At 46.2% G+C, this 24,019-nt stretch overlaps 1 protein-coding gene across 2 annotated transcripts in view; it reads left to right on the forward strand.

Annotated features, from left to right (window-relative positions):
- The first annotated feature begins 739 nt into the window (after positions 1-739).
- The window catches only part of LOC124137312 (gamma-tubulin complex component 2-like), a 43,391-nt gene continuing 20,111 nt past the window's right edge, over positions 740-24,019 (forward strand). For both annotated transcript variants that reach the window (XM_046503558.2, XM_046503557.2), the window contains exons 1-22: positions 740-817; positions 1,311-1,413; positions 2,004-2,085; positions 2,709-2,800; positions 4,164-4,221; positions 4,488-4,619; positions 4,708-4,807; positions 4,892-4,980; positions 5,244-5,321; positions 5,619-5,700; positions 7,271-7,348; positions 10,171-10,238; positions 10,445-10,489; positions 12,239-12,331; positions 15,731-15,792; positions 16,234-16,276; positions 18,023-18,094; positions 18,572-18,633; positions 19,770-19,882; positions 22,581-22,731; positions 23,086-23,177; positions 23,554-23,641. In XM_046503558.2, the coding sequence (XP_046359514.1) occupies positions 1,361-1,413; positions 2,004-2,085; positions 2,709-2,800; positions 4,164-4,221; positions 4,488-4,619; positions 4,708-4,807; positions 4,892-4,980; positions 5,244-5,321; positions 5,619-5,700; positions 7,271-7,348; positions 10,171-10,238; positions 10,445-10,489; positions 12,239-12,331; positions 15,731-15,792; positions 16,234-16,276; positions 18,023-18,094; positions 18,572-18,633; positions 19,770-19,882; positions 22,581-22,731; positions 23,086-23,177; positions 23,554-23,641 (1,733 nt within the window). In that variant the 5' untranslated portion in view covers positions 740-817; positions 1,311-1,360. The remainder of the gene's footprint in view (positions 818-1,310; positions 1,414-2,003; positions 2,086-2,708; positions 2,801-4,163; positions 4,222-4,487; positions 4,620-4,707; positions 4,808-4,891; positions 4,981-5,243; positions 5,322-5,618; positions 5,701-7,270; positions 7,349-10,170; positions 10,239-10,444; positions 10,490-12,238; positions 12,332-15,730; positions 15,793-16,233; positions 16,277-18,022; positions 18,095-18,571; positions 18,634-19,769; positions 19,883-22,580; positions 22,732-23,085; positions 23,178-23,553; positions 23,642-24,019) is intronic.

The raw sequence follows: 24,019 nt of genomic DNA on the forward strand, positions 1-24,019 counted from the left end.
GCAATCAACCAAAAACGATGGAACAGCAGTCATGATTGAGCCAATCAGCATGTAATAAAAGTTATATTACTCAAGTGGTTGTCTGTCCGATAGCTCGCTGGCGAAAACGTCAGCGGATATATAAACTTTATATTCTTTAATATCTGTATTCTATTTTAAACTGTATGGTATCAGTTGTTTGGTAGCTATTACTTAGAAGTTTACAATTTATGGATAACAACTTCTTTAATTATTGTAAAGGTGACGTCTCGGTATGGATCCTTATACCGTTGTCAAGCAAGACTGTATGGTATCAGTGAAGACAGGGTTGATTTGGGGATTTCATCTTACAGGCACAATTTGTCTATTGCCAACTTTGTTGCGAAAATATAACATTATTTTACATCTGATAGCATATACAGCACGTGCACTGTATATACAACGTCGGGTAATACTATAACTTGGATTTTGTTATCCAAACCTGTTTTGCTTTAAAATTTCTTTGAATATTCCACTGATCCCAAGATGTTCTCACATGTTTAATACAATCTTTCAAAACAACCATGGTAAACAACTGATCCTTGGCGATATATTCTTCCGATCAATTCATGATATTATTGCAAAGATACCGTGATAATATGGGGGCTATAACATGTGCTGCAGGACATGTGCGCACGAATTAAGCCAACATCAAACGTTTTCGTACATGATGGATTTCTATGCTTTTCTCGTGCGGATTTTCCGGATTTTACTGTTAACGGGATAAAACATTGCGCCGGAAACGCGGGAAAGAAGTTGAAGTTTGACTAACATTGAAGTGATGGTCCCAAATTCCACAGTAATACCTTAGTTTGTGAATTATTGCATTCAGTTCCCATTATTCTATGGTTAAACTGCACAGACATTTTATTTTGTGATGATCTATTTGTAGAATATTACAGCGTTATCTGTGCAACTACCGATCAAAATATTGTCCCATTTTCGATCATAACTTTTTATGCCTTAATTTCCCAAAATATACAACAGGTCGTAAATTTCGTGCATAGCGGACATGACAGCGCTTGAACTATGACCGAAATACGTTTTTTTTACACATCGCGATTATAATTATTGTTTTCAATTTTCACGAAACGTTTTTATTAAGCGTTAATGACAAAGTATTCCAACAAGACTATTATTTTATGCAGGAGACCAGGTTCTCGCCAACGACCCTGTTCACAAATGCCTCTATTTGACAGTGGGGAGCCAGTAGGCATGAGTATTCGACGATGAGAACTATATGTCTATGCGCTATGAATGTGATTTATTTTCCCTCTATTTTCTTTCCCTAGTTGTCACTGTGAAGTTGTGGTAAAGTGAAGTTCAACATATTTTCTCCACGATGAGTGAATTCAAGGTACACCACCACGTCAGTGAGCTGATGAACCTCCTTGGGTGAGACATGACACTCTTCTTTTTATCTTCTCAGTTAAAGTATAAGTCAACTAGAGGCCCTTGTATTTTGGGAATTGTGTGACCTAGTGCAACGAAGACCTAGTGCAACGAATACCTAGTGCAACGAAGACATAGTACAAAGAACATCTAGTGCAACAAAGACCTAGTGCAAAGAAGACCTAGTGCAACGAAGACCCAGTTTTGATTTAGCCAAATGTTATGATTACTGGTGTGCTGGAATATTGGAGAAAGCAGGACAAAAGCATACTCACTGACACATTGTAGAAGTTTTATTTCAGTATTGCAGTGAGGTGGTTGGAGTGCATAGAGTTGGTCTTAGTATTCTTACTTAGTTTAAGTGAAACAGATTTCTCAGGTTTCTGAGAATTATAGTGGGATATCCTTCTTATGAACATGCTTGATGGAGTGAGTTAGTTAATATTGCTGTCATTGACATTTTACAACCAGGGTACTAATGTATTCAGTCATAATTGAGTGCAGAGATTATCCCAATATTGCACACCTGTGTCTGTGAGGTATTTCAGACATCTTTGATAGCATGGTGATGTTGCTCTCCTTCATGGTTCCAGGGTTCGTTCCACTGACTCTGTGGGAGCTGAGGTGTACACAGAGATGCTTCTGAAGAATACTACCCCATACATCACAACACAGGTGCGATATTCAATACTGTATAATACTTCCCTTTATTGCAATAAAGGGTGGCCGAGTGGCCCAGTCTTCTGGGGCGCTGCAATTTGCTGTGCAGAGTTGCGTACTTTAGGCACACCAGAAACCTATGAATGTGGGTTTGAACCCCGGTTTGCCCTGATTATGTTTTTAGGTTTGTCTGCACCATACCCGTGCTTGTGGGTTTCACCAAAGTGGTAAATGTCTAAGACATTCATCACATTAGTCTACGTGGGCTTTCCTCCCACATTAAGCTGACATACCATGATATAACTGGAATACTGTTCAAAGTCGTGATATAACTGGAATACTGTTCAAAGTCGTGATATAACTGGAATACTGTTCAAAGTCGTGATATAACTGGAATACTGTTCAAAGCGACGTTAAGCCCAACTCAATCACTCACTCGAAGTATGTTCATTTCAGCTGATTATTAAGTTACCTTAAATGTCATGATGGCATAAGACACAAGTTTTTCTTTCCCAGATTGGGATGTACATCCGTGTAGGCAGCAACTTATTCCAGATCATGGAGACTGCAGGGTATTTTATGATATTGATATACTGCTATACCAGCAGTGGAACTCACTTGAAGTGTGTTTGTGACAGGTTTCAGCACATCATGCGAAGAGGAAGATTGCAGAGTCAACACAAACTCCTATCGAGTTCTTTGCTAAATATGACGATATGAAGTCACGGAAGTAAGTGATCACACCATTGAAGTGAAAGTTAGTAACAAGGTGTTATCCCATGGCTATGATTCTGTCTTATTATCCTCCTAGCCAATCAAAGTTTAATAATTCTCCTCAAAATGCTTTCCGGGTGACTTCTTATTTGTATCTGTTCTGATGCTGCCCTAAGTGTGTAACGTGGCATTAACTCACAATAGAAGTATACATGCCAGCATTTGATTAGTAAACATAGATCCATTTAGAAATACAGGTATGCAAGTTGACAATGATACATAGGGTAACTCTGCAGTGGTGTTATGCCACTGGGTAATGGTGTTATGTTTTGCATACTACGCAAATATGCATCTTTTCTGGAGCTATGGAGATCTGAATGTACATATTGACTATGGCTGGGACGAGTACAAATTTACCTGCTGTAGGCCTCAAGTTGGGTACCAGGTGTCCAGTTGGTAACTGTTTTGTTGGAACCCTGGCAAGAAGTATTTAAATACACATATAACACTCTCTGATCATGAATACACTAAAGTTGACTGATCTGTGCTTAAACATATACAGGTCAGAAGGAATGTGTGCTTAGTCAGAAAGAAATGCGATCATTCATGACTTGTAGCGTAACCATGGAGTTTTATTGTTTTTGTCATTAAACAATATATCACGTGACTAACCACGGGTCTGGGCAGTCCTGTGGATACCCTGGTTCTACTCAGAACCCACCAGACCCGAGTACCCAAGTTACCTGTCCCAGCCATGATATGGACAAGTAGGAAGTACATGGTTTCCTGCAGGGGTAAGTTGTGGGAGGACCTGTGATCTTTAGATACCAACCTTTGTAATACATCTCACCATTACTAAGGAATCAATCTCGTTAAGATCAAATCTTAGTTCTCGATACAGCTACACAAAGATATGAGGAGATCCCATTACAGGTGACGTCGGCACGACCTTTCATCCGACCAATCAGAGCAGCGCTTACCACATCAGGAAAGTGACAGTCGGAATGTGTTTTCTAACCATGCGGCTTTGGAATGTTTAACACAGGTTATTCCGAATGACAGTTATGGACTGGATCCATACAATCTAGGCCATCTATTAGCCATGTCATAGTAATTTTGTTGTTCAATTTTCAAAGTTTCAATCAAGAATTGGTTGAGTATGTTTCGAAGCGTAGTTGCCAGTTTGAAACTAGTCCCGTAAAGCACGAGAGAGCTGCCTTCTGATTGGCTAATGTTGACTTCTTGCCAGTCATCCCATTGGTCGGTCAAAGTTCACAAAAGGTGACCTGTAAAGGGATGTTCTCAGATCTTTGTTCAGCGAAAGCGAGAACTAAGATCTGATTTTCATGAGATTGGTAGTGCATTTTCTACTGTTGCAGTGTCCGAGATCTGGATGCACTTGTGTATTTCTTTGCCAAGTTGTGTGAAGAGGACCAGGTAGGAGCTGCAAGATGTCAGGGATTATTAGATGGCCACCGTCAGAATGGCAACAAATGATTTAACCCAAGAGCGTGATTGGTAGATGTCTCAACATGCATAGCATGTTTATCTGATGAATATTCTGTACCATTATCACACTGAAATAACGATTGCTAGATCTTGCCATAGAGTATCTGATCATTTTGAGCATCTCTGGAAAGTCAGGTTAATCTGATGTGATGGAGGTGAGTGAATAACGGAATAAAAGCTCCTACGTTTTCTAGACAAAAGAGTTCCTGGCGAAGAATGCCCGAGACAAGGCGGACGCTGCAGGAATGACCCTGTTGCCTCATGGGAAGATTACCTCCCAGCTGCCGGCCCCCGGAACCAAGATGACGGAACAGGAGCTGTCGGAGGTAAGGAGTATATTCTGTCTGTCTCAGTTGGAAAGTGCGCTATACCGATTCCTGGTATGTACTGTGTTTCACGATGATTGTGCTTCAGATTAAGGACAAGCTGCTGAAAGAAGCCAAGGCAGTGTCGGCAACAACATCGTCCGAATTCCTGAGGAAAGCTATCCGAGAAAAGCAAATGAAGAGAAATGGTAAATACCAGTCTTTGGATTATTTGTGTCTTGTTGATGCAAATGTCATAAAGATTTGTCATGTGGAAATTATCACCGTTTCAGTGAACATTCCGCTGCAGCCTGAGTGGCTGTTTCAGAGACCGTCCTTGACCTTGGACTTCATTGTTGGAGTGGATGGACCCACTGATCATGTGAGTGACCTGTTTTATATCGAACATAATATCGAGAACCTGTGAGATGTTTATGTCACACTCTCCATTTGCTGTTGGGGTAACTGTGTGGTGGAACGTGTTCCTGTTCCCGCCCACCCTCACCTCACCTCACCTCACCTCACCTCACCTCACCTCACCTCACCTCACCTCACCTCATAATATACATAGGAGCATCTCTTGAAGTTCAATATTATCTTAACTGTTTACAATGGGAACACTATATCTTCCTCCTCATGTTTCAGAATATCGTGGCTCTGGGAACATTGCCAGTTGCGCTTCAGGAACAAGCCATTTTGGATGATATCCTGTGTTGTATGCAGGTGTGTGGGCATCACGTTCTTGGCTCCGTGTTCAATATGTACAGCAGAGATTAAAACAAGAAACATCTACTTCATCCTAGAGACCCTAGGGTCCATTTTGTAGGCCAGAAAATGGTTTCTTGTGTTTAAAATAGATTGTCTCGGCAAAAACACCAAGATGTATGGGAAGACAAATAAATGATTTGAGGTCAATAGCAAAGAAAAAATAAAATTGAAGTTTGATATAGAAACATCAGGAAACTATTTGAAACTTATTTTTTTCTTGACAAAGCTTGATGTTACTGTTGATGCTTCCAGGGCATTGAGGGAAAGTATATCCTAGCCCGAGCCCTCACGGAGAGATACGCTCCAAAAGAGTTCATGATAGACCAGAGTCTAGGTGAGTCACTGCAAGATATGTACTGTGTTATTGTGGTTCATGATAGATGAGGGTCTAGGTGAGTCGCTGCAAGATATGTACCGTGTTATTGTGGTTCATGATAGATGAGGGTCTAGGTGAGTCGCTGCAAGATATGTACCATGTTATTGTGGTTCATGATAGATGAGGGTCTAGGTGAGTCGCTGCAAGATATGTACCGTGTTATTGTGGTTCATGATAGATGAGGGTCTAGGTGAGTCGCTGCAAGATATGTACCGTGTTATTGTGGTTCATGATAGATGAGGGTCTAGGTGAGTCGCTGCAAGATATGTACCGTGTTATTGTGGTTCATGATAGATGAGGGTCTAGGTGAGTCGCTGCAAGATATGTACCGTGTTATTGTGGTTCATGATAGATGAGGGTCTAGGTGAGTCGCTGCAAGATATGTACCGTGTTATTGTGGTTCATGATAGATGAGGGTCTAGGTGAGTCGCTGCAAGATATGTACCGTGTTATTGTGGTTCATGATAGATGAGGGTCTAGGTGAGTCGCTGCAAGATATGTACCGTGTTATTGTGGTTCATGATAGATGAGGGTCTAGGTGAGTCGCTGCAAGATATGTACCGTGTTATTGTGGTTCATGATAGATGAGGGTCTAGGTGAGTCGCTGCAAGATATGTACCGTGTTATTGTGGTTCATGATAGATGAGGGTCTAGGTGAGTCGCTGCAAGATATGTACCGTGTTATTGTGGTTCATGATAGATGAGGGTCTAGGTGAGTCGCTGCAAGATATGTACCGTGTTATTGTGGTTCATGATAGATGAGGGTCTAGGTGAGTCGCTGCAAGATATGTACCGTGTTATTGTGGTTCATGATGGATGAGGGTCTAGGTCTGGAATCCGCTGTGGCATATAAACAACATCTATTCAGTCTCGTCCTCCTACAAGAGTACTAATTGATATTATCCTAATGAAATGACAGTTCTCTTGAAGCGATATATTTATTTGAATAAAGAATGAAATTAATGACATCAAGTGTTTTCATATTGCTGACTAGGGCTGCAACGAATACACTATGAGGTGAATACGTTTTGTATCCCGAGTATAGGGTAACGAATATGAATATTAATTCACGAATACAATAACAAGTCAGATGATGTATTATTTGTTATATTCAGTGAATCATTAACATAAATCTTTTGACATGGTGTGTTAATTATAAATATATCATACATTTATATACTGCACTTATCCAGGTACTAGTATCTGCTCAAATGTGACAATGACCAGTGACCCCAATCCTGTTAAATCAAATATTATCAGAGTGTTGTCTTTGAAGAAATCTATGCATATAATATGTTCTTATGGATATTTTTAGGTACAGGGTATGTAAATGCACATACTTGCATATTCATAAATATTTGATTCTAGTTGCAATGAATAACGAATTCAATTCATGAATGGATACGGTTCGATTCACCGAATACGCGAGTGAATCGTAACAGTCCTATTGCTGACAATTGCTTCAAAAAGTTGACGTCCGTATTCTTGAGCTGAGTGTGACATGTAGCGTGTCTGTGTTTGTCTACAGATCCGTCCCTGCAGGAGCTGGTGAAGCGGGTGCTACCCATGTGCTCCAACTATTCCACTGTAGTCAGGTTTATAGAAGGTAACGTCACTGCTTTCATCCAGAAGTTCCTGGAGTCACAAGTTAGTTACGTCTTTCATCCAAGAAGCCTCGAAGTATTGTGTATGAAGACAAAAGTTGAAATCCATGTGTCTTGTGTCAGTTATGTGAAGCTGCTGAATTCGTGATTCCCTGTGTAACCTGCAGTGTCCCATGCAGTGTCCCATCAATGTCCCATACGGTGTCCCATGCAGTGTCCCATGCAGTGTCCCATACGGTGTCCCATGCAGTGTCCCATGCAGTCTAACCTGCAGTGTCCCATGCAGTGTAACCTGGAGTGTCCCATGCAGTGTCCCATGCAGTCTAACCTGCAGTGTCCTATGCAGTGTCCCATCAATGTCCCATGCAGTGTCCCATACAGTGTCCCATGCAGTGTCCAATGCATTGTAACCTGCAGTGTCCCATGCAGTGTCCCATCAATGTCCCATGCAGTGTCCCATGCAGTGTCCCATACAGTGTCCCATGCAGTGTCCCATACAGTGTCCCATGCAGTGTCCCATGCAGTGTAACCTGCAGTGTCCAATACGGTGTCCCATCAATGTCCCATACAGTGTAACCTGGAGTGTCCCATGCAGTGTAACCTGGAGTGTCCCATGCAGTGTTCCATGCAGTGTAACCTGCAGTGTCCCATATGGCGTCCCATCAATGTCCCATACAGTGTAACCTGGAGTGTCCCATGCAGTGTAACCTGCAGTGTTCCATGCAGTGTCCCATACAGTGTAACCTGCAGTGTCCCATGCAGTGTAACATGCAGTGTCCCATGCAGTGTAACATGCAGTGTCCCATGCAGTGTAACCTGCAGTGTCCCATACAGTGTCCCATGCAGTGTAACCTGGAGTGTCCCATGCAGTGTAACCTGCAGTGTTCCATGCAGCGTCCCATGCAGTGTAACCTGCAGTGTCCCGTACGGTGTCCCATCAATGTTCCATACAGTGTAACCTGGAGTGTTCCATACAGTGTAACCTGGAGTGTCCCATGCAGTGTAACCTGCAGTGTCCCATGCAGTGTAACCTGCAGTGTTCCATGCAGTGTCCCATGCAGTGTAACCTGCAGTGTCCCGTACGGTGTCCCATCAATGTTCCATACAGTGTAACCTGGAGTGTTCCATACAGTGTAACCTGCAGTGTCCCATGCAGTGTCCCATCAATGTCCCATGCAGTGTAACCTGCAGTGTCCCGTACGGTGTCCCATCAATGTTCCATACAGTGTAACCTGGAGTGTCCCATGCAGTGTAACCTGGAGTGTCCCATGCAGTGTAACCTGCAGTGTTCCATGCAGTGTCCCATGCAGTGTAACCTGCAGTGTCCCGTACGGTGTCCCATCAATGTTCCATACAGTGTAACCTGGAGTGTTCCATACAGTGTAACCTGGAGTGTCCCATGCAGTGTCCCATCAATGTCCCATGCAGTGTAACCTGCAGTGTACCATGCAGTGTAACCTGCAGTGTTCCATACAGTGTAACCTGGAGTGTCCCATGCAGTGTAACCTGGAGTGTCCCATGCAGTGTCCCATGCAGTGTCCCATCAATGTCCCATACGGTGTCCCATGCAGTGTAACCTGCAGTGTTCCATGCAGTGTCCCATGCAGTGTAACCTGCAGTGTCCCATACGGTGTCCCATCAATGTTCCATACAGTGTAACCTGGAGTGTCCCATGCAGTGTAACCTGCAGTGTCCCATGCAGTGTCCCATCAATGTCCCATGCAGTGTAACCTGCAGTGTTCCATACGGTGTCCCATGCAGTGTTCCATACGGTGTCCCATGCAGTGTAACCTGCAGTGTCCCATACGGTGTCCCATCAATGTTCCATACAGTGTAACCTGGAGTGTCCCATGCAGTGTAACCTGCAGTGTCCCATGCAGTGTCCCATGCAGTGTTCCATGCAGTGTCCCATGCAGTGTCCCATCAATGTCCCATGCAGTGTAACCAGCAGTGTTCCATACGGTGTCCACTGCAGTGTTCCATGCAGTGTCCCATGCAGTGTCCCATGCAGTGTCCCATGCAGTGTCCCATGCAGTGTCCCATCAATGTCCCATGCAGTGTAACCTGCAGTGTTCCATACGGTGTCCCATGCAGTGTTCCATACGGTGTCCCATGCAGTGTTCCATGCAGTGTAACCTGCAGTGTCCCATACGGTGTCCCATCAATGTTCCATACAGTGTAACCTGGAGTGTCCCATGCAGTGTAACCTGCAGTGTCCCATGCAGTGTCCCATCAATGTCCCATGCAGTGTAACCTGCAGTGTCCCATGCAATGTAACCTGCAGTGTCCCATGCAGTGTCCCATGCAGTGTCCCATGCAGTGTAACCTGCAGTGTTCCATACGGTGTCCCATGCAGTGTTCCATACGGTGTCCCATGCAGTGTTCCATACAGTGTAACCTGGAGTGTCCCATGCAGTGTAACCTGCAGTGTTCCATACGGTGTCCCATGCAGTGTCCCATACGGTGTCCCATGCAGTGTTCTCATTCATCACTCTCTTATTCACTCGGGGATGAAAAAAATATAACATTGACTCTAAGCTTCTGTTTGCCTGTTTTCGGTACAGGTCAGCAATGAGTGCCCTTTGTGAAATGGAGACATTTGATGTTCAGATTTTGTGCAGTTTGATGAAGGAGTAAGCATATACTCCAAACCCTTGTGTTCCTCTTTATAAATAAGTTGACATCCATAAATTCTCTCTCAAGTCAAATTGGAGGGCACTGCCGATCTGCTGGAGTCTAGCTGGAATCCTAACTTCAGGTTGATTGAAAGTGTTCAGTTACCATGGTTTCTGTTTTAGAGTGTGAACCCTTATGTCTGCTTCAGAGAAGGCTGCATTTGAGTACGGCCTAGTGAACCACGCCCTGAGTGCTGCCATGCGGACGTTAATCAAAGTAGGGAGCTTCTGTCTACAACAAATTACAAACGTCTTGACATCATACCTGAATCAATGCGAATCTGATGAGATTAAGTGAAGAATTCATTCTTGGTTGAGATTATGTATTTGTAACTTGGACATTAAGGTAGATCTGTAGCATGTTGTCATTGATGCATTTATGTGTAAGGACTTCTGTTTGTCACGCTTGACTTTCTGCTGCAGGATTACATGGTGCTGGTCGCTCAGCTGGAACACCAGTACAGGCTGGTGAGTACCCCCCTACACCTTGGGTGATCAATGCATGGTCCTCAGATGATCCTTGTGTGATCCATGCATAATGCTTGTGTGATCCACGTTTGATCAATGCATGGTCCTTGTATGATCCTTGTGTGATCCATGCATAATGCTTGTGTGATCCACGTATGATCCATGCATGGTCCTTGTATGATCCTTGTGTGATCCATGCATGGTCCTTGTATGATCCTTTTATAATCCATGCATAATGCTTGTATGATCCACATATGATTAATATTTGATCCTTGTATGATCAATGTTTGATCCATGTATGATCCTTGTATGATCAATGTTTGATCAATGTATGATCCTTGTATGATCAATGTTTGATCCATGTATGATCCATGTGTGATCCATGTATGATGCTTATATAATCCTTGTATGATCCATGTATGACCCTTGTATGATCCTTGTGTTATAATAAACAGGTGACTGCTTGTCGCAAGAGGCGACTTTCAGGATTGGGTGGTCAGGCTCGCTGACTTGGTTGATGCATGTCATCGTATCCCAATTGCATGGATCGATGTTCATGATGTCAACCACTGGATTGTGTGGTCAAGACTTGATTATTTACAAACCACCGTCTGGAATATTGCTGAGTGTGGCGTTAAACAACAAACAAACAAACAAATCATAATAATCTCTAGAATATTTACAATATTTCTATTTTTGCCTTTCCTTAGATTGTCAGTATTATTAACGCTATAGGTCTCGAACTGATACATACCTACCAATACAAACCTATAATGTACCAAAATATTATTATCAATCTAAAAATATCTTTCCTAGATACATGACCTTTTCGTAATCTGTTCTGAGTAATGTAAAAGCATCACCTTGACCTTATTTCCGGTCATAAGGTATATACTTTTCAGCTTTACTTCTGATTTTGGTATTGATAACATTACAACAAATAAGTTTCACAAGTTACAAACTCTAAGGATTGATTAAAGTGCATGATAACCACCTAAAACTGACAACCACCATGCTGACTATACCCTGAGCAACATATTCTAATATTTTGCTGATGACGAGATTTGAATGACTGACAAATACATACTTTGTAGTGTTCTCACACATGAAACAGTAGTCAATGGTGTAAACATGCCCCAACAGGGCCTCCTGGGGATAGTGTCAGTTGAGAAATACCTGAAATAATAAATAATAATAATGATGATCGGATCTGTCACAGATTTATTTCTTTTGACCAAAATGGCGTCAACAGAAATCAGCGTGACGTCATATGCTTAACCTTATATCACAGCTAGTTGTGACTTGACTATTACATTATCAACCGTCTGTCTATTAACATCTTTACAGGGGGACAAAGTTTGAAAACTAGTAGGTCCTAATTTCTTAGCTTTAAACCCCTGACAAAATACAACCAGTTTGAAGGGCTAACATATGTGAATCTGCTGTTGGTAACTGGCATTGTCATGACACATTGATTAACTGCACACTTGAATGTACGTTGTGCCAGGAAACCATGTCTTGTGTTCATGGATTCTGCAATGACATAAATAATGGAACATCTCACTTTTCTAATCCATGCACTTTATTGTATCACTCGTCTATTTGTAGCTCACCTGTCAGAAAGTCCAATAAGGTTATATCATGGCACATTGTCCGTCATCCGCCTTTCCGGTTGTCCGTCCATCATTAACTTTTGCAATTCCCATCCAATGTTAAACATATCTATAGTGAAACATGGTAATATTCCAGGGCACGTTGAGCCTCCAGAAGCTGTGGTTCTACATCCAGCCCACGCTGAGGACACTGGAGATCCTGGCATCTGTCTCCAACTCCATCAACAGGGTAAGCAGAAGTCTAATAGTGGAGTCAGCTGGGGCCCTTCATCACATCATGTGGGAGTCAGCGGGGGCCCTTCATCACATCATGTGGGAGTCAGCTGGGGCCCTTCATCACATCACCTGGGAGTCAGCGGGGGCCGTTCATCACATCATGTGGGAGTCAGCGGGGGCCCTTCATCACATCATGTGGGAGTCAGCTGGGGCCCTTCATCACATCACCTGGGAGTCAGCAGGGGCCCTTCATCAGATCATGTTGGAGTCAGCGGGGGCTGTTCATCACATCATGTGGGAGTCAGCGGGGGCCGTTCATCACATCATGTGGGAGTCAGCCGGGGCCGTTCATCAGATCATGTGGGAGTCAGCGTGGGCCGTTCATCAGATCATGTGGGAGTCAGCGGGGGCTCTTCATCAGATCATGTGGGAGTCAGCGGGGGCCGTTCATCAGATCATGTGGGAGTCAGCCGGGGCCCTTCATCAGATCATGTGGGAGTCAGCTGGGACTCTTCATCAGATCATGTGGGAGTCAGCCGGGGCCGTTCATCAGATCATGTGGGAATCAGCGTGGGCCGTTCATCAGATCATGTGGGAGTCAGCGGGGGCCGTTCATCAGATCATGTGGGAGTCAGCCCGGGCCGTTCATCACATCATGTGGGAGTCAGCGGGGGCTGTTCATCACATCATGTGGGAGTCAGCGGGGGCCATTCATCAGATCATGTGGGAGTCAGCCGGGGCCGTTCATCAGATCATGTGGGAGTCAGCGGGGGCCCTTCATCAGATCATGTGGGAGTCAGCGGGGGCTCTTCATCACATCATGTGGGAGTCAGCGGGGGCCGTTCATCAGATCATGTGGGAGTCAGCGTGGGCCGTTCATCAGATCATGTGGGAGTCAGCTAGGGCTCTTCATCACATCATGTGGGAGTCAGCGGGGGCCCTTCATCACATCATGTGGGAGTCAGCCGGGGCTGTTCATCAGATCATGTGGGAGTCAGCGGGGGCCGTTTTTTAGATAATGTGGGAGTCAGCGGGGGCCGTTCATTAGATCATGTGGGAGTCAGCGGGGGCCGTTCATCACATCATGTGGGAGTCAGCGGGGGCCCTTCATCACATCATGTGGGAGTAAGCGTGGGCCGTTCATCAGTTCATGTGGGAGTCAGCCGGGGCTGTTCATCAGATCATGTGGGAGTCAGCGGGGGCCCTTCATCAGATAATGTGTGAGTCAGCGTGGGCCGTTCATCAGATCATGTGGGAGTCAGCGTGGGCCGTTCATCAGATCATGTGGGAGTCAGCGGGGGCCGTTCATCACATCATGTGGGAGTCAGCCGGGGCCGTTCATCACATCATGTGGGAGTCAGCGGGGGCCGTTCATCACATCATGTGGGAGTCAGCGGGGGCCGTTCATCAGATCATGTGGGAGTCAGCGGGGGCTCTTCATCACATCATGTGGGAGTCAGCGGGGGCCGTTCATCACATCATGTGGGAGTCAGCCGGGGCCGTTCATCAGATCATGTGGGAGTCAGAGTGGGCCGTTCATCAGATCATGTGGGAGTCAGCGGGGGCTCTTCATCAGATCATGTGGGAGTCAGCGGGGGCGTTCATCACATCATGTGGGAGTCAGCCGGGGCCGTTCATCACATCATGTGGGAGTCAGCGGGGGCCCTTCATCAGATCATGTGGGAGTCAGCGGGGGCCCTTCATCAGATCATGTGGGAGTCAGCTGGGACTCTTCATCAGATCATGTGGGAGTCAGCCGGGGCCGTTCATCAGATCATGTGGGAGTCAGCGTGGGCCGTTCATCAGATCATGTGGGAGTCAGCGGGGGCCGTTCATCAGATCATGTGGGAGTCAGCCCGGGCCGTTCATCACATCATGTGGGAGTCAGCGGGGGCTGTTCATCACATCATGTGGGAGTCAGCGGGGGCCATTCATCAGATCATGTGGGAGTCAGCCGGGGCCGTTCATCAGATCATGTGGGAGTCAGCGGGGGCCCTTCATCAGATCATGTGGGAGTCAGCGGGGGCTCTTCATCACATCATGTGGGAGTCAGCGGGGGCCGTTCATCAGATCATGTGGGAGTCAGCGTGGGCCGTTCATCAGATCATGTGGGAGTCAGCTAGGGCTCTTCATCACATCATGTGGGAGTCAGCGGGGGCCCTTCATCACATCATGTGGGAGTCAGCCGGGGCTGTTCATCAGATCATGTGGGAGTCAGCGGGGGCCGTTTTTTAGATAATGTGGGAGTCAGCGGGGGCCGTTCATTAGATCATGTGGGAGTCAGCGGGGGCCGTTCATCACATCATGTGGGAGTCAGCGGGGGCCCTTCATCACATCATGTGGGAGTAAGCGTGGGCCGTTCATCAGTTCATGTGGGAGTCAGCCGGGGCTGTTCATCAGATCATGTGGGAGTCAGCGGGGGCCCTTCATCAGATAATGTGTGAGTCAGCGTGGGCCGTTCATCAGATCATGTGGGAGTCAGCGTGGGCCGTTCATCAGATCATGTGGGAGTCAGCAGGGGCCCTTCATCACATCATGTGGGAGTCAGCGGGGGCTGTTCATCAGATCATGTGGGAGTCAGCGGGGGCTCTTCATCACATCATGTGGGAGTCAGCGGGGGCTGTTCATCACATCATGTGGGAGTCAGCGGGGGCCCTTCAGATCATGTGGGAGTCAGCGGGGGCTCTTCATCACATCATGTGGGAGTCAGCGGGGGCCGTTCATCACATCATGTGGGAGTCAGTGGGGGCTGTTCATCACATCATGTGGGAGTCAGCGGGGGCCCTTCATCAGATTATGTGGGAGTCAGCCGGGGCCGTTCATCACATCATGTGGGAGTCAGCGGGGGCCGTTCATCACATCATGGTTGAGCCAGCGGGGGCCGTTCATCACATCATGTGGGAGTCAGCGGGGGCCGTTCATCAGATCATGTGGGGCTGCTTCCATCTTTTCCTCAGCTCAAACCTAGATGAGGACAACCTCACAAAGTGAATATCCATTCTGTGACTGTAAAACAATTGTTCATAGCGCATTAATAGAAAATTATATCTCTTGGGAAAAGACTACATAACTGCGTGGGTAAGAATTTGTGGGTGTGGGTGGGTGTGTGCGGGCGCACGGTAGAGTGGGTGAATTCAGAATGCCTGAAATTTGGTTTCTATACATTTAGTTGTATTTTATAAAAATGTTCTTCCTTCCCCATCCCCCTCATGTCTGATTTGTGGGTTTCTGCAGGGTGAGTTAATTGTTTTTGTTGCAGGGTGAGTTAATTGTTTGTGTTGCTTGTTGCAGGGTGAGTTAATTGTTTTTGTTGCAGGGTGAGTTAATTGTTTGTGTTGCTTGTTGCAGGGTGAGTTAATTGTTTGTGTTGCTTGTTGCAGGGTGAGTTAATTGTTTGTGTTGCTTGTTGCAGGGTGAGTGTATTGGAGGAGCCGTGCTCAGTCTGCTGCATGAGAAGACGTCCACGCTGATCGGGTAAACACAGCTCCTAGGCAGGAGAAACATTTGTTGGAATAAGTTGTCTAGTCTTACACTAGGCACACTAATAGGCTGATCACCTACCCAGTACCTGACAGCTTCTCAAGTACCACACGAGTCGCCCGGATGGCCCAGTGGTCTAAGGTGCACTTTGTTGGTCCAGGTTCTGCTGGTCAGGGGTTTGAATCCCGGTTAACCCTGACCATGATCCCTGGTGTTGTCATGTCATGTATCAAAGGAAGCTACAGATCTTATGTTAGTGCAGAGTAAGCGTAAGTGGATAATAAAAATAAAAGCACCTGTTTACTTGTTTGGATTGGATCCGTTATGTTTCCTGTTTGGTATCTGGGTTTTGGGTGCTTGTTATGTCGTTTGTGATATTTCTGATGTAAGGATGAAATGGTTTTGTTTGAGATATGTTGTCTTCTCTTCTTGCAGTGATGCTAAAAGTCAAGAGCTGTGCCTCTACCTAACACAGTCGGTGAGTACAGCTTGATCTCGCGAGTCTTCAAACCAGTAAACCCACTTGAATAATGAGAAAGTAAAGAATACAAAGGGGATTTACCCATGAGTTGTTAATCTTAATATTTGCTCATCCATTTTTTGGTTGAAGTCACTGTGGTCATCTAAAGCTGTTCCACAGTCAGTAGGGACACCAGTCTGAATGGTTGTATGGTAGAGTTGTCTTCTTCTTCTTTATGCTGTGGGAACGGTCATTACGGGAATCTTGACATCTCTAACTCCACATGTAGTGACAATTATATTGTTGTGTATGTCTTCAGGAATGCCATCATAATGGATTTTAAAAACTTTTATGACAAACTTTCTATTTCCCAGATGAATTTAATGTTTTGTTCGTTTAGGCAGATTTGTTCGACATTGCACAAATGGAAAAGTACTCCACTTTCCTTGTATATTCTTATTGTACCAGTTACATGACAGTTGAAATAATAGGGACATTTTAATTGAAAAACAGGAAATAATTTAGTTGGTGTTAAGAGTATTCGGCGTAACGACAGTCATTACATGCTTGTAAACATGACGGTCAGTCGGTTGTGAGTTCAACTCCAGGCCTGGTTGTAGGCTGCCTAGCACTGTGGGGAGCTGTGAGTGTTGGCAGTGATAGCATAGAGAACTCTGCGAACAGGGTGTCACTGGGGAACTGTGACTGGTCGCAGTGATAGCGTAGAGAACTCCGCGAACAGGGTGTCACTGTGAGGAACTATGATTGGTCGCAGTGATAGCGTAGAGAACTCCGCGAACAGGGTGTCACTGTGAGGAACTGTGATTGGTCGCAGTGATAGCATAGAGAACTCCACGAACAGGATGTCACTGTGGGGAACTGTGACTGGTGGCATTTGTAGCGTAGAGAACTCCGCGAACAGGGTGTCACTGTGGGGAACTGTGACTGGTCGCAGTGGTAGCATAGAGAACTCCGCGAACAGGGTGTCACTGTGGGGAACTGTGACTGGTCGCAGTGATAGCGTAGAGAACTCCACGAACAGGGTGTCACTGTGAGGAACTATGATTGGTCGCAGTGATAGCGTAGAGAACTCCGCGAACAGGGTGTCACTGTGAGGAACTGTGATTGGTCGCAGTGATAGCGTAGAGATCTCCACGAACAGGATGTCACTGTGGGGAACTGTGACTGGCGGCATTTGTAGCGTAGAGAACTCCGCGAACAGGGTGTCACTGTGGGGAACTGTGACTGGTCGCAGTGGTAGCGTAGAGAACTCCGCGAAATGGGTGTCACTGTGGGGAACTGTGACTGGTCGCAGTGATAGCGTAGAGAACTCCGCGAACAGGGTGTCACTGTGGGGAACTGTGACTGGTCGCAGTGATAGCGTAGAGAACTCCGCGAACAGGGTGTCACTGTGGGGAACTGTGACTGGTCGCAGTGGTAGCATAGAGAACTCCGCGAACAGGGTGTCACTGTGGGGAACTGTGACTGGTCGCAGTGATAGCGCAGAGAACTCCGTGAACAGGGTGTCACTGTGGGGAACTGTGACTGGTGGCAGTGGTGGCGTAGAGAACTCCGCAAACAGGGTGTCATTGTGGGGAACTGTGGCAGTGGTAGCGTAGAGAACTCTATGAACGGCTGTCACTGTGCGGAGCTTGATGCCCTTTGTACCTGCTGCTGTGTATAGTTAAAGGTGTCTCAGTCTTCAGCAATATGATATGTGAAGTGAAAGGGATCGAAATAAAACCGTTGATGGTTTGTTTACAGGCTTGTGTTCCGTACTTCGAGATCTTGGAGAAGTGGATCTACAAAGGCATTATATCCGACCCTTACACTGAGGTTTGTACTTGTCATAGATTATACCTACCTACCTACCTACATACATATATATATCTTTACTCTGACCCTCCACAGAGATCATGTCAACCAATCATTATGAAACCATTTGGCAATGGCCATTTTGTGTGGTGGATGGCTTGCACTATGGTTTTATTTCTCCAACTCCAGACAGTTGTAAGAGTATTGTCCAAGATCACAGTTGAAATATTTTTGAAAGCTGACATCTGATTGGCCCTAAGCCCCACTATTGGTGGTAGAAGTTCCCCTGAGATGTGGTGGGTTTGTCAGATGTTCACGGAGAAGGTGAACTATACATCTGATTTTTGAAAAACGACTGAATTCATCTTCAGTGCAATATCTCTAATGGGCAAGAAATCTGTTGATGTGTGACACAAGCCATATGTGTAGGCTGGGATGTGCCGTGCACCAAGTGTCCTTGTGTTTATGGAGCCGTGCAGCAAGTGGTCTTTGTTTCAGTTTCTGGTGGAGGAGAACGAGACCATTCAGAAGGAGAAACTACAGGAGGAGTACAACGATGCATATCCTTTCTGGATCTTGTCAAAAAATAAAAACTTTGAAAATATCATTCCACTATGGAAAAAGCTGAATGAAACAATGTCTGATTTTATTATTCCTCTGAAAACAATGAATAGAATAAGTGAATAAGAATACTTTGTTAAGAACAAATTAAGAAGTGCTCTTTAAGGATGGCAGAACTAAGACTTCTCTATTCCATTCTTTGTGTACGTCAACCTTAAACTTTGTAAGTTATTCCAATGTGAGTTTAGGTAATGGTAGGTCTTAGCAAGCCTTCTGGCTAACAAGGGCAAAAGTTGTATTCTGCAACAAGGCGCATACATCACCTTGATTATGCTGCATACTGGTACAGTGAAATTGTATAATCACTATACGCAGGAGACTTTGAGTCAGTGCATTAAGCCATGCATACACTTATGTTGAGTGTCCCTTGTGGTATAAGCCACGTATACACGGGATGTGAGTGTCCCTAGTGCTTTAAGCCACATATACACTGTATGTTGAGTGTCCCTAGTGCTTTAAGCCATGTATACACTGTATGTTGAGTGTCCCTAGTGCTATAAGCCATGTATACACTGTATGTTGAGTGTCCCTTGTGGTATAAGCCACGTATACACTGGATGTGAGTGTTCCAAGTGCTTTAAGCCACGTATACACTGTATGTTGAGTGTCCCTAGTGGTATAAGCAACGTATACACTGGATGTTGAGTGTCCCTAGTGCTATAAGCCACGTATACACAGTATGTTGAGTGTCCCTACTGTTATAAGCCATGTATACACTACGTTGAGTGTCCCTAGTGCTATACGCCTCTGTCCCTAGTGCTATAAGCCACGTATACACTGTATGTTGAGTGTCCTAAGTGCTATAAGCCACTGTCCCTAGTGCTATAAGCCATGTATACCCTGTATGTTGAGTGTCCCTAGTGCTATAAGCCATGTATACACTGTATGTTGAGTGTCCCTAGTGCTATAAGCCATGTATACCCTGTATGTTGAGTGTCCCTAGTGCTATAAGCCATGTATACACTGTATGTTGAGTGTCCCTAGTGCTATAAGCCACGTATACACTGTATGTTGAGTGTCCCTAGTGCTATAAGCCATGTATACACTGTATGTTGAGTGTCCCTAACTGTGCCACCTACTGGGAGCAGCACTACACCATCTGTAGAGAGAGGATCCCTGTGTTCCTGGAGACGATGGCAGACAAGATCCTCAACACCGGGAAGTACCTCAACGTGGTCCGACTCTGTGGTAGGTGATCTCACCAGTGATATGTTTACAAAGAAGTTGTGGGTTCTGCCCCCGGTAACCCATGCTTATTGTAAGAGGTGACTACATGGACTGGGTGGTCAGGCCCGGAGACATGGCTGATGGCACGTCACTGTACCCGGATGCATGGACTGGGTGGTCAGGCCTAGAGACATGGCTGATGGCACGTCACTGTATCCGGATGCATGGACTGGGTGGTCAGGCCTAGAGACATGGCTGTTGTCACGTCACTGTATCCGGATGCATGGACTGGGTGGTCAGGCCGGAGACATGGCTGATGGCACGTCACTGTACCCGGATGCATGGACTGGGTGGTCAGGCCTAGAGACATGGCTGATGGCACGTCACTGTATGCGGATGCATGGACTGGGTGGTTAGGCCTAGGAGACATGGACTGCGTGGTCAGGCCCGGAGACATGGCTGATGGCACGTCACTGTATCCGGATGCATGGACTGGGTGGTCAGGCCTAGAGACATGGCTGTTGTCACGTCACTGTATCCGGATGCATGGACTGGGTGGTCAGGCCCAGAGACATGGCTGATGGCACGTCACTGTATCCGGATGCATGGACTGGGTGGTCAGGCCTAGAGACATGGCTGATGGCACGTCACTGTATCCGGATGCATGGACTGGGTGGTCAGGCCCGGAGACATGGCTGATGGCACGTCACTGTATGCGGATGCATGGACTGGGTGGTTAGGCCTAGAGACATGGACTGCGTGGTCAGGCCCGGAGACATGGCTGATGGCACATCACTGTATCCGGATGCATGGACTGGGTGGTCAGGCCTAGAGACATGGCTGTTGTCACGTCACTGTATCCGGATGCATGGACTGGGTGGTCAGGCCCGGAGACATGGCTGATGGCACGTCACTGTATCCGGATGCATGGACTGGGTGGTCAGGCCTAGAGACATGGCTGATGGCACGTCACTGTATCCGGATGCATGGACTGGGTGGTCAGGCCCAAAGACATGGCTGATGGCACGTCACTGTATCCAGATGCATGGACTGGGTGGTCAGGCCCGGAGACATGGCTGATGGCACGTCACTGTATCCGGATGCATGGACTGGGTGGTCAGGCCCAAAGACATGGCTGATGGCACGTCACTGTATCCGGATGCATGGACTGGGTGGTCAGGCCTAGAGACATGGCTGATGGCACGTCACTGTATCCGGATGCATGGACTGGGTGGTCAGGCCCGGAGACATGGCTGATGGCACGTCACTGTATCCGGATGCATGGACTGGGTGGTCAGGCCCAAAGACATGGCTGATGGCACGTCACTGTATCCGGATGCATGGACTGGGTGGTCAGGCCCGGAGACATGGCTGATGGCACGTCACTGTATCCGGATGCATGGACTGGGTGGTCAGGCCCAGAGACATGGCTGATGGCACGTCACTGTATCCAGATGCAAGGACTGGGTGGTCAGGCCTAGAGACACGGCTGATGGCACGTCACTGTACCCGGATGCATGGACTGGGTGGTCAGGCCGGAGACATGGCTGATGGCACGTCACTGTATCCGGATGCATGGACTGGGTGGTCAGGCCGGAGACATGGCTGATGGCACGTCACTGTACCCGGATGCATGGACTGGGTGGTCAGGCCCAGATGCATGGACTGGGTGGTCAGGCCTAGAGACATGGCTGTTGTCACGTCACTGTATCCGGATGCATGGACTGGGTGGTCAGGCCGGAGACATGGCTGATGGCACGTCACTGTATCCAGATGCATGGACTGGGTGGTCAGGCCTAGAGACATGGCTGATGGCACGTCACTGTATGCGGATGCATGGACTGGGTGGTTAGGCCTAGGAGACATGGACTGGGTGGTCAGGCCCGGAGACATGGCTGATGGCACGTCACTGTATCCAGATGCATGGACTGTTGCTTATAGCATCAACCACAGTTTTGTGTATTGTCTACATTTTTGACCAGTTTCACTGATAAATACACCCAACCTTCATCAACTACATAAAGCTGACACTGTGATGTGGTTGAAATATGATGGACCTGATAGGCATGGGGTTTAGTGAAGAAAGGAGAGGTGTTTTGACTTAAGGTGTGGAAGTGGTCAGGGTTCAAGATTCTTCTCATTTGAGCCAAGGGTGTAGTTATGGGTAGTTTGTTGTTTTAGATACGTAGTTCCTTTGGCGATGTTAATCATATGAATGGGGGTACAGGAGGCCCGGTCGTCTAAGACGCCGCATTTCACAGCGTAGAGTTGCGCTCCTTGTGCACTCCAGAAATCTATGGTTGTGGCTTCAAATCCCGGTTCACCCCGATTATGTTTCTAGGTTTGTTAGCACCATACTCGTGGTTTTACCAAAGTGTTAAACGTCTGAGACCTGCATCACTTGGGGCTGTCCTCCCACATTAAGCTGAAATGTCGTGATATGACTGGAATACTGGTCAAAGTGGTTATAAACCCAACTCAATCACATATGGAGCCAGTGATGAATGTACTTTTGCACATGTGGTAAAAAGCCTGGAAGCTGCTGGCCATATGAATGGCAGTATTGAATTCAGGTATTGAATAGGGTATTAATGAGCTCTGTGAAAACGAAGGGCAAACCTTCTAAACTATGAGTATTGAGTTAAGAATGTGCATACCTGAACATCCCTATGGGTTCTGCCTCCCAAATAAAATACGTCTGTATCCTTGGTATTTGCAGCTCGTGATGTGAAGTGTCCGTATGCCGAGGAGATTGTGTACACTCTGAAGGAGAGGCGGTACTATGACCAGATAGATAAAGCGTATCACTACGCCAGCCGCCTCCTGCTCGACCTCCTCATGGAGGAGAAGGAACTCATGGCTCGCATCAGGTGAGGAGGTCACAGACTTTCTGAAGGTCTTCAAGGCAAGAAATGAGATGTATTTCAGAACGGATCCCAGTGGTCAACAAAGAAAGACGGACTTCCGGTCATCAGCATCAGTTTGGGGTTAAACGATCCGGCCCCCCCAAAAACCTTTCTTGTTGTATTTCAATTGACCATGTTGACCCACACATTGATACATCTTACATCTAATAGGCGTAAACATTGAACCAAATGAATGCACTACTTCCTGCTGTGTTTCAGGTCAATAAAGCACTACTTCCTGCTGTGTTTCAGGTCAATAAAGCACTACTTCCTGCTGTGTTTCAGACCAATAAAGCACTACTTCCTGCTGTGTTTCAGGTCAATAAAGCACTACTTCCTGCTGGACAAGGGCGACTTCATGGTGCAGTTCATGGACATGACGGAGGAGGAGATGAAGCAGAACATCGAAGATATCCTTGACTTGTTTGATAGGCATTACTTGGAAGTTGACGGACGACAAAGTAGACACAATTTTTGGATAATAACTTCTTTAATACAGTAAAAGGACATATATAACGGTATAAGGATCTAAACTGAAACATCGCCTTTACAGTATTAAAGAAATTGTTATCCATAAATTCTGTCTACTTTGTCGTTAACACTTCTTTGAACGGTAGTTGTGTCAAAGTGTTGCAGGACGTAGATATTTACCATTTGGTGAAACTCAGGACTAGAAGCAGTCCCTGTGAAGCAATGTTTAAAATCAGTATTGTATTTTGTTGCATGTTTAATGTCAGGTGAAGTGTGATATCATTTTGAGATATTAGAATTCCTTAACCCACGTACATATCATGCCGACTCGTCTCGAGTCCCTCTTGGAGCTGGCTCTCAGGACAAGCACAGCAAACGTGGACCCCTTCAAGGACGACCTCAGGTAGGGACGGAGAGAATGGTTCATGTTCAAGGATGACCTCAGGTAGGGAGGGAGAGATTGGTTCATGTTCAAGGATGACCTCAGGTAGTGAGGGAGAGATTGGTTCATGTTCAAGGATGCCCTCAGGTAGGGAGGGAGAGATTGGTTCATGTTCAAGGATGACCTCAGGTAGGGAGGGAGAGATTGGTTCATGTTCAAGATTGAACTCAGGTAGGGAGGGAGAGATTGGTTCATGTTCAAGGATGACCTCAGGTAGGGAGGGAGAGATTGGTTCATGTTCAAGAACGAACTCAGGTAGGGAGGGAGAGATTGGTTCATGTTCAAGGATGACCTCAGGTAGGGAGGGAGAGATTGGTTCATGTTCAAGGATGACCTCAG

Source organism: Haliotis rufescens, unplaced genomic scaffold (assembly GCF_023055435.1).
Source record: "Haliotis rufescens isolate VD_foot unplaced genomic scaffold, xgHalRufe1.0.p SCAF_26, whole genome shotgun sequence".
Classification (NCBI taxonomy): Eukaryota; Metazoa; Mollusca; class Gastropoda; order Lepetellida; family Haliotidae; genus Haliotis; species Haliotis rufescens.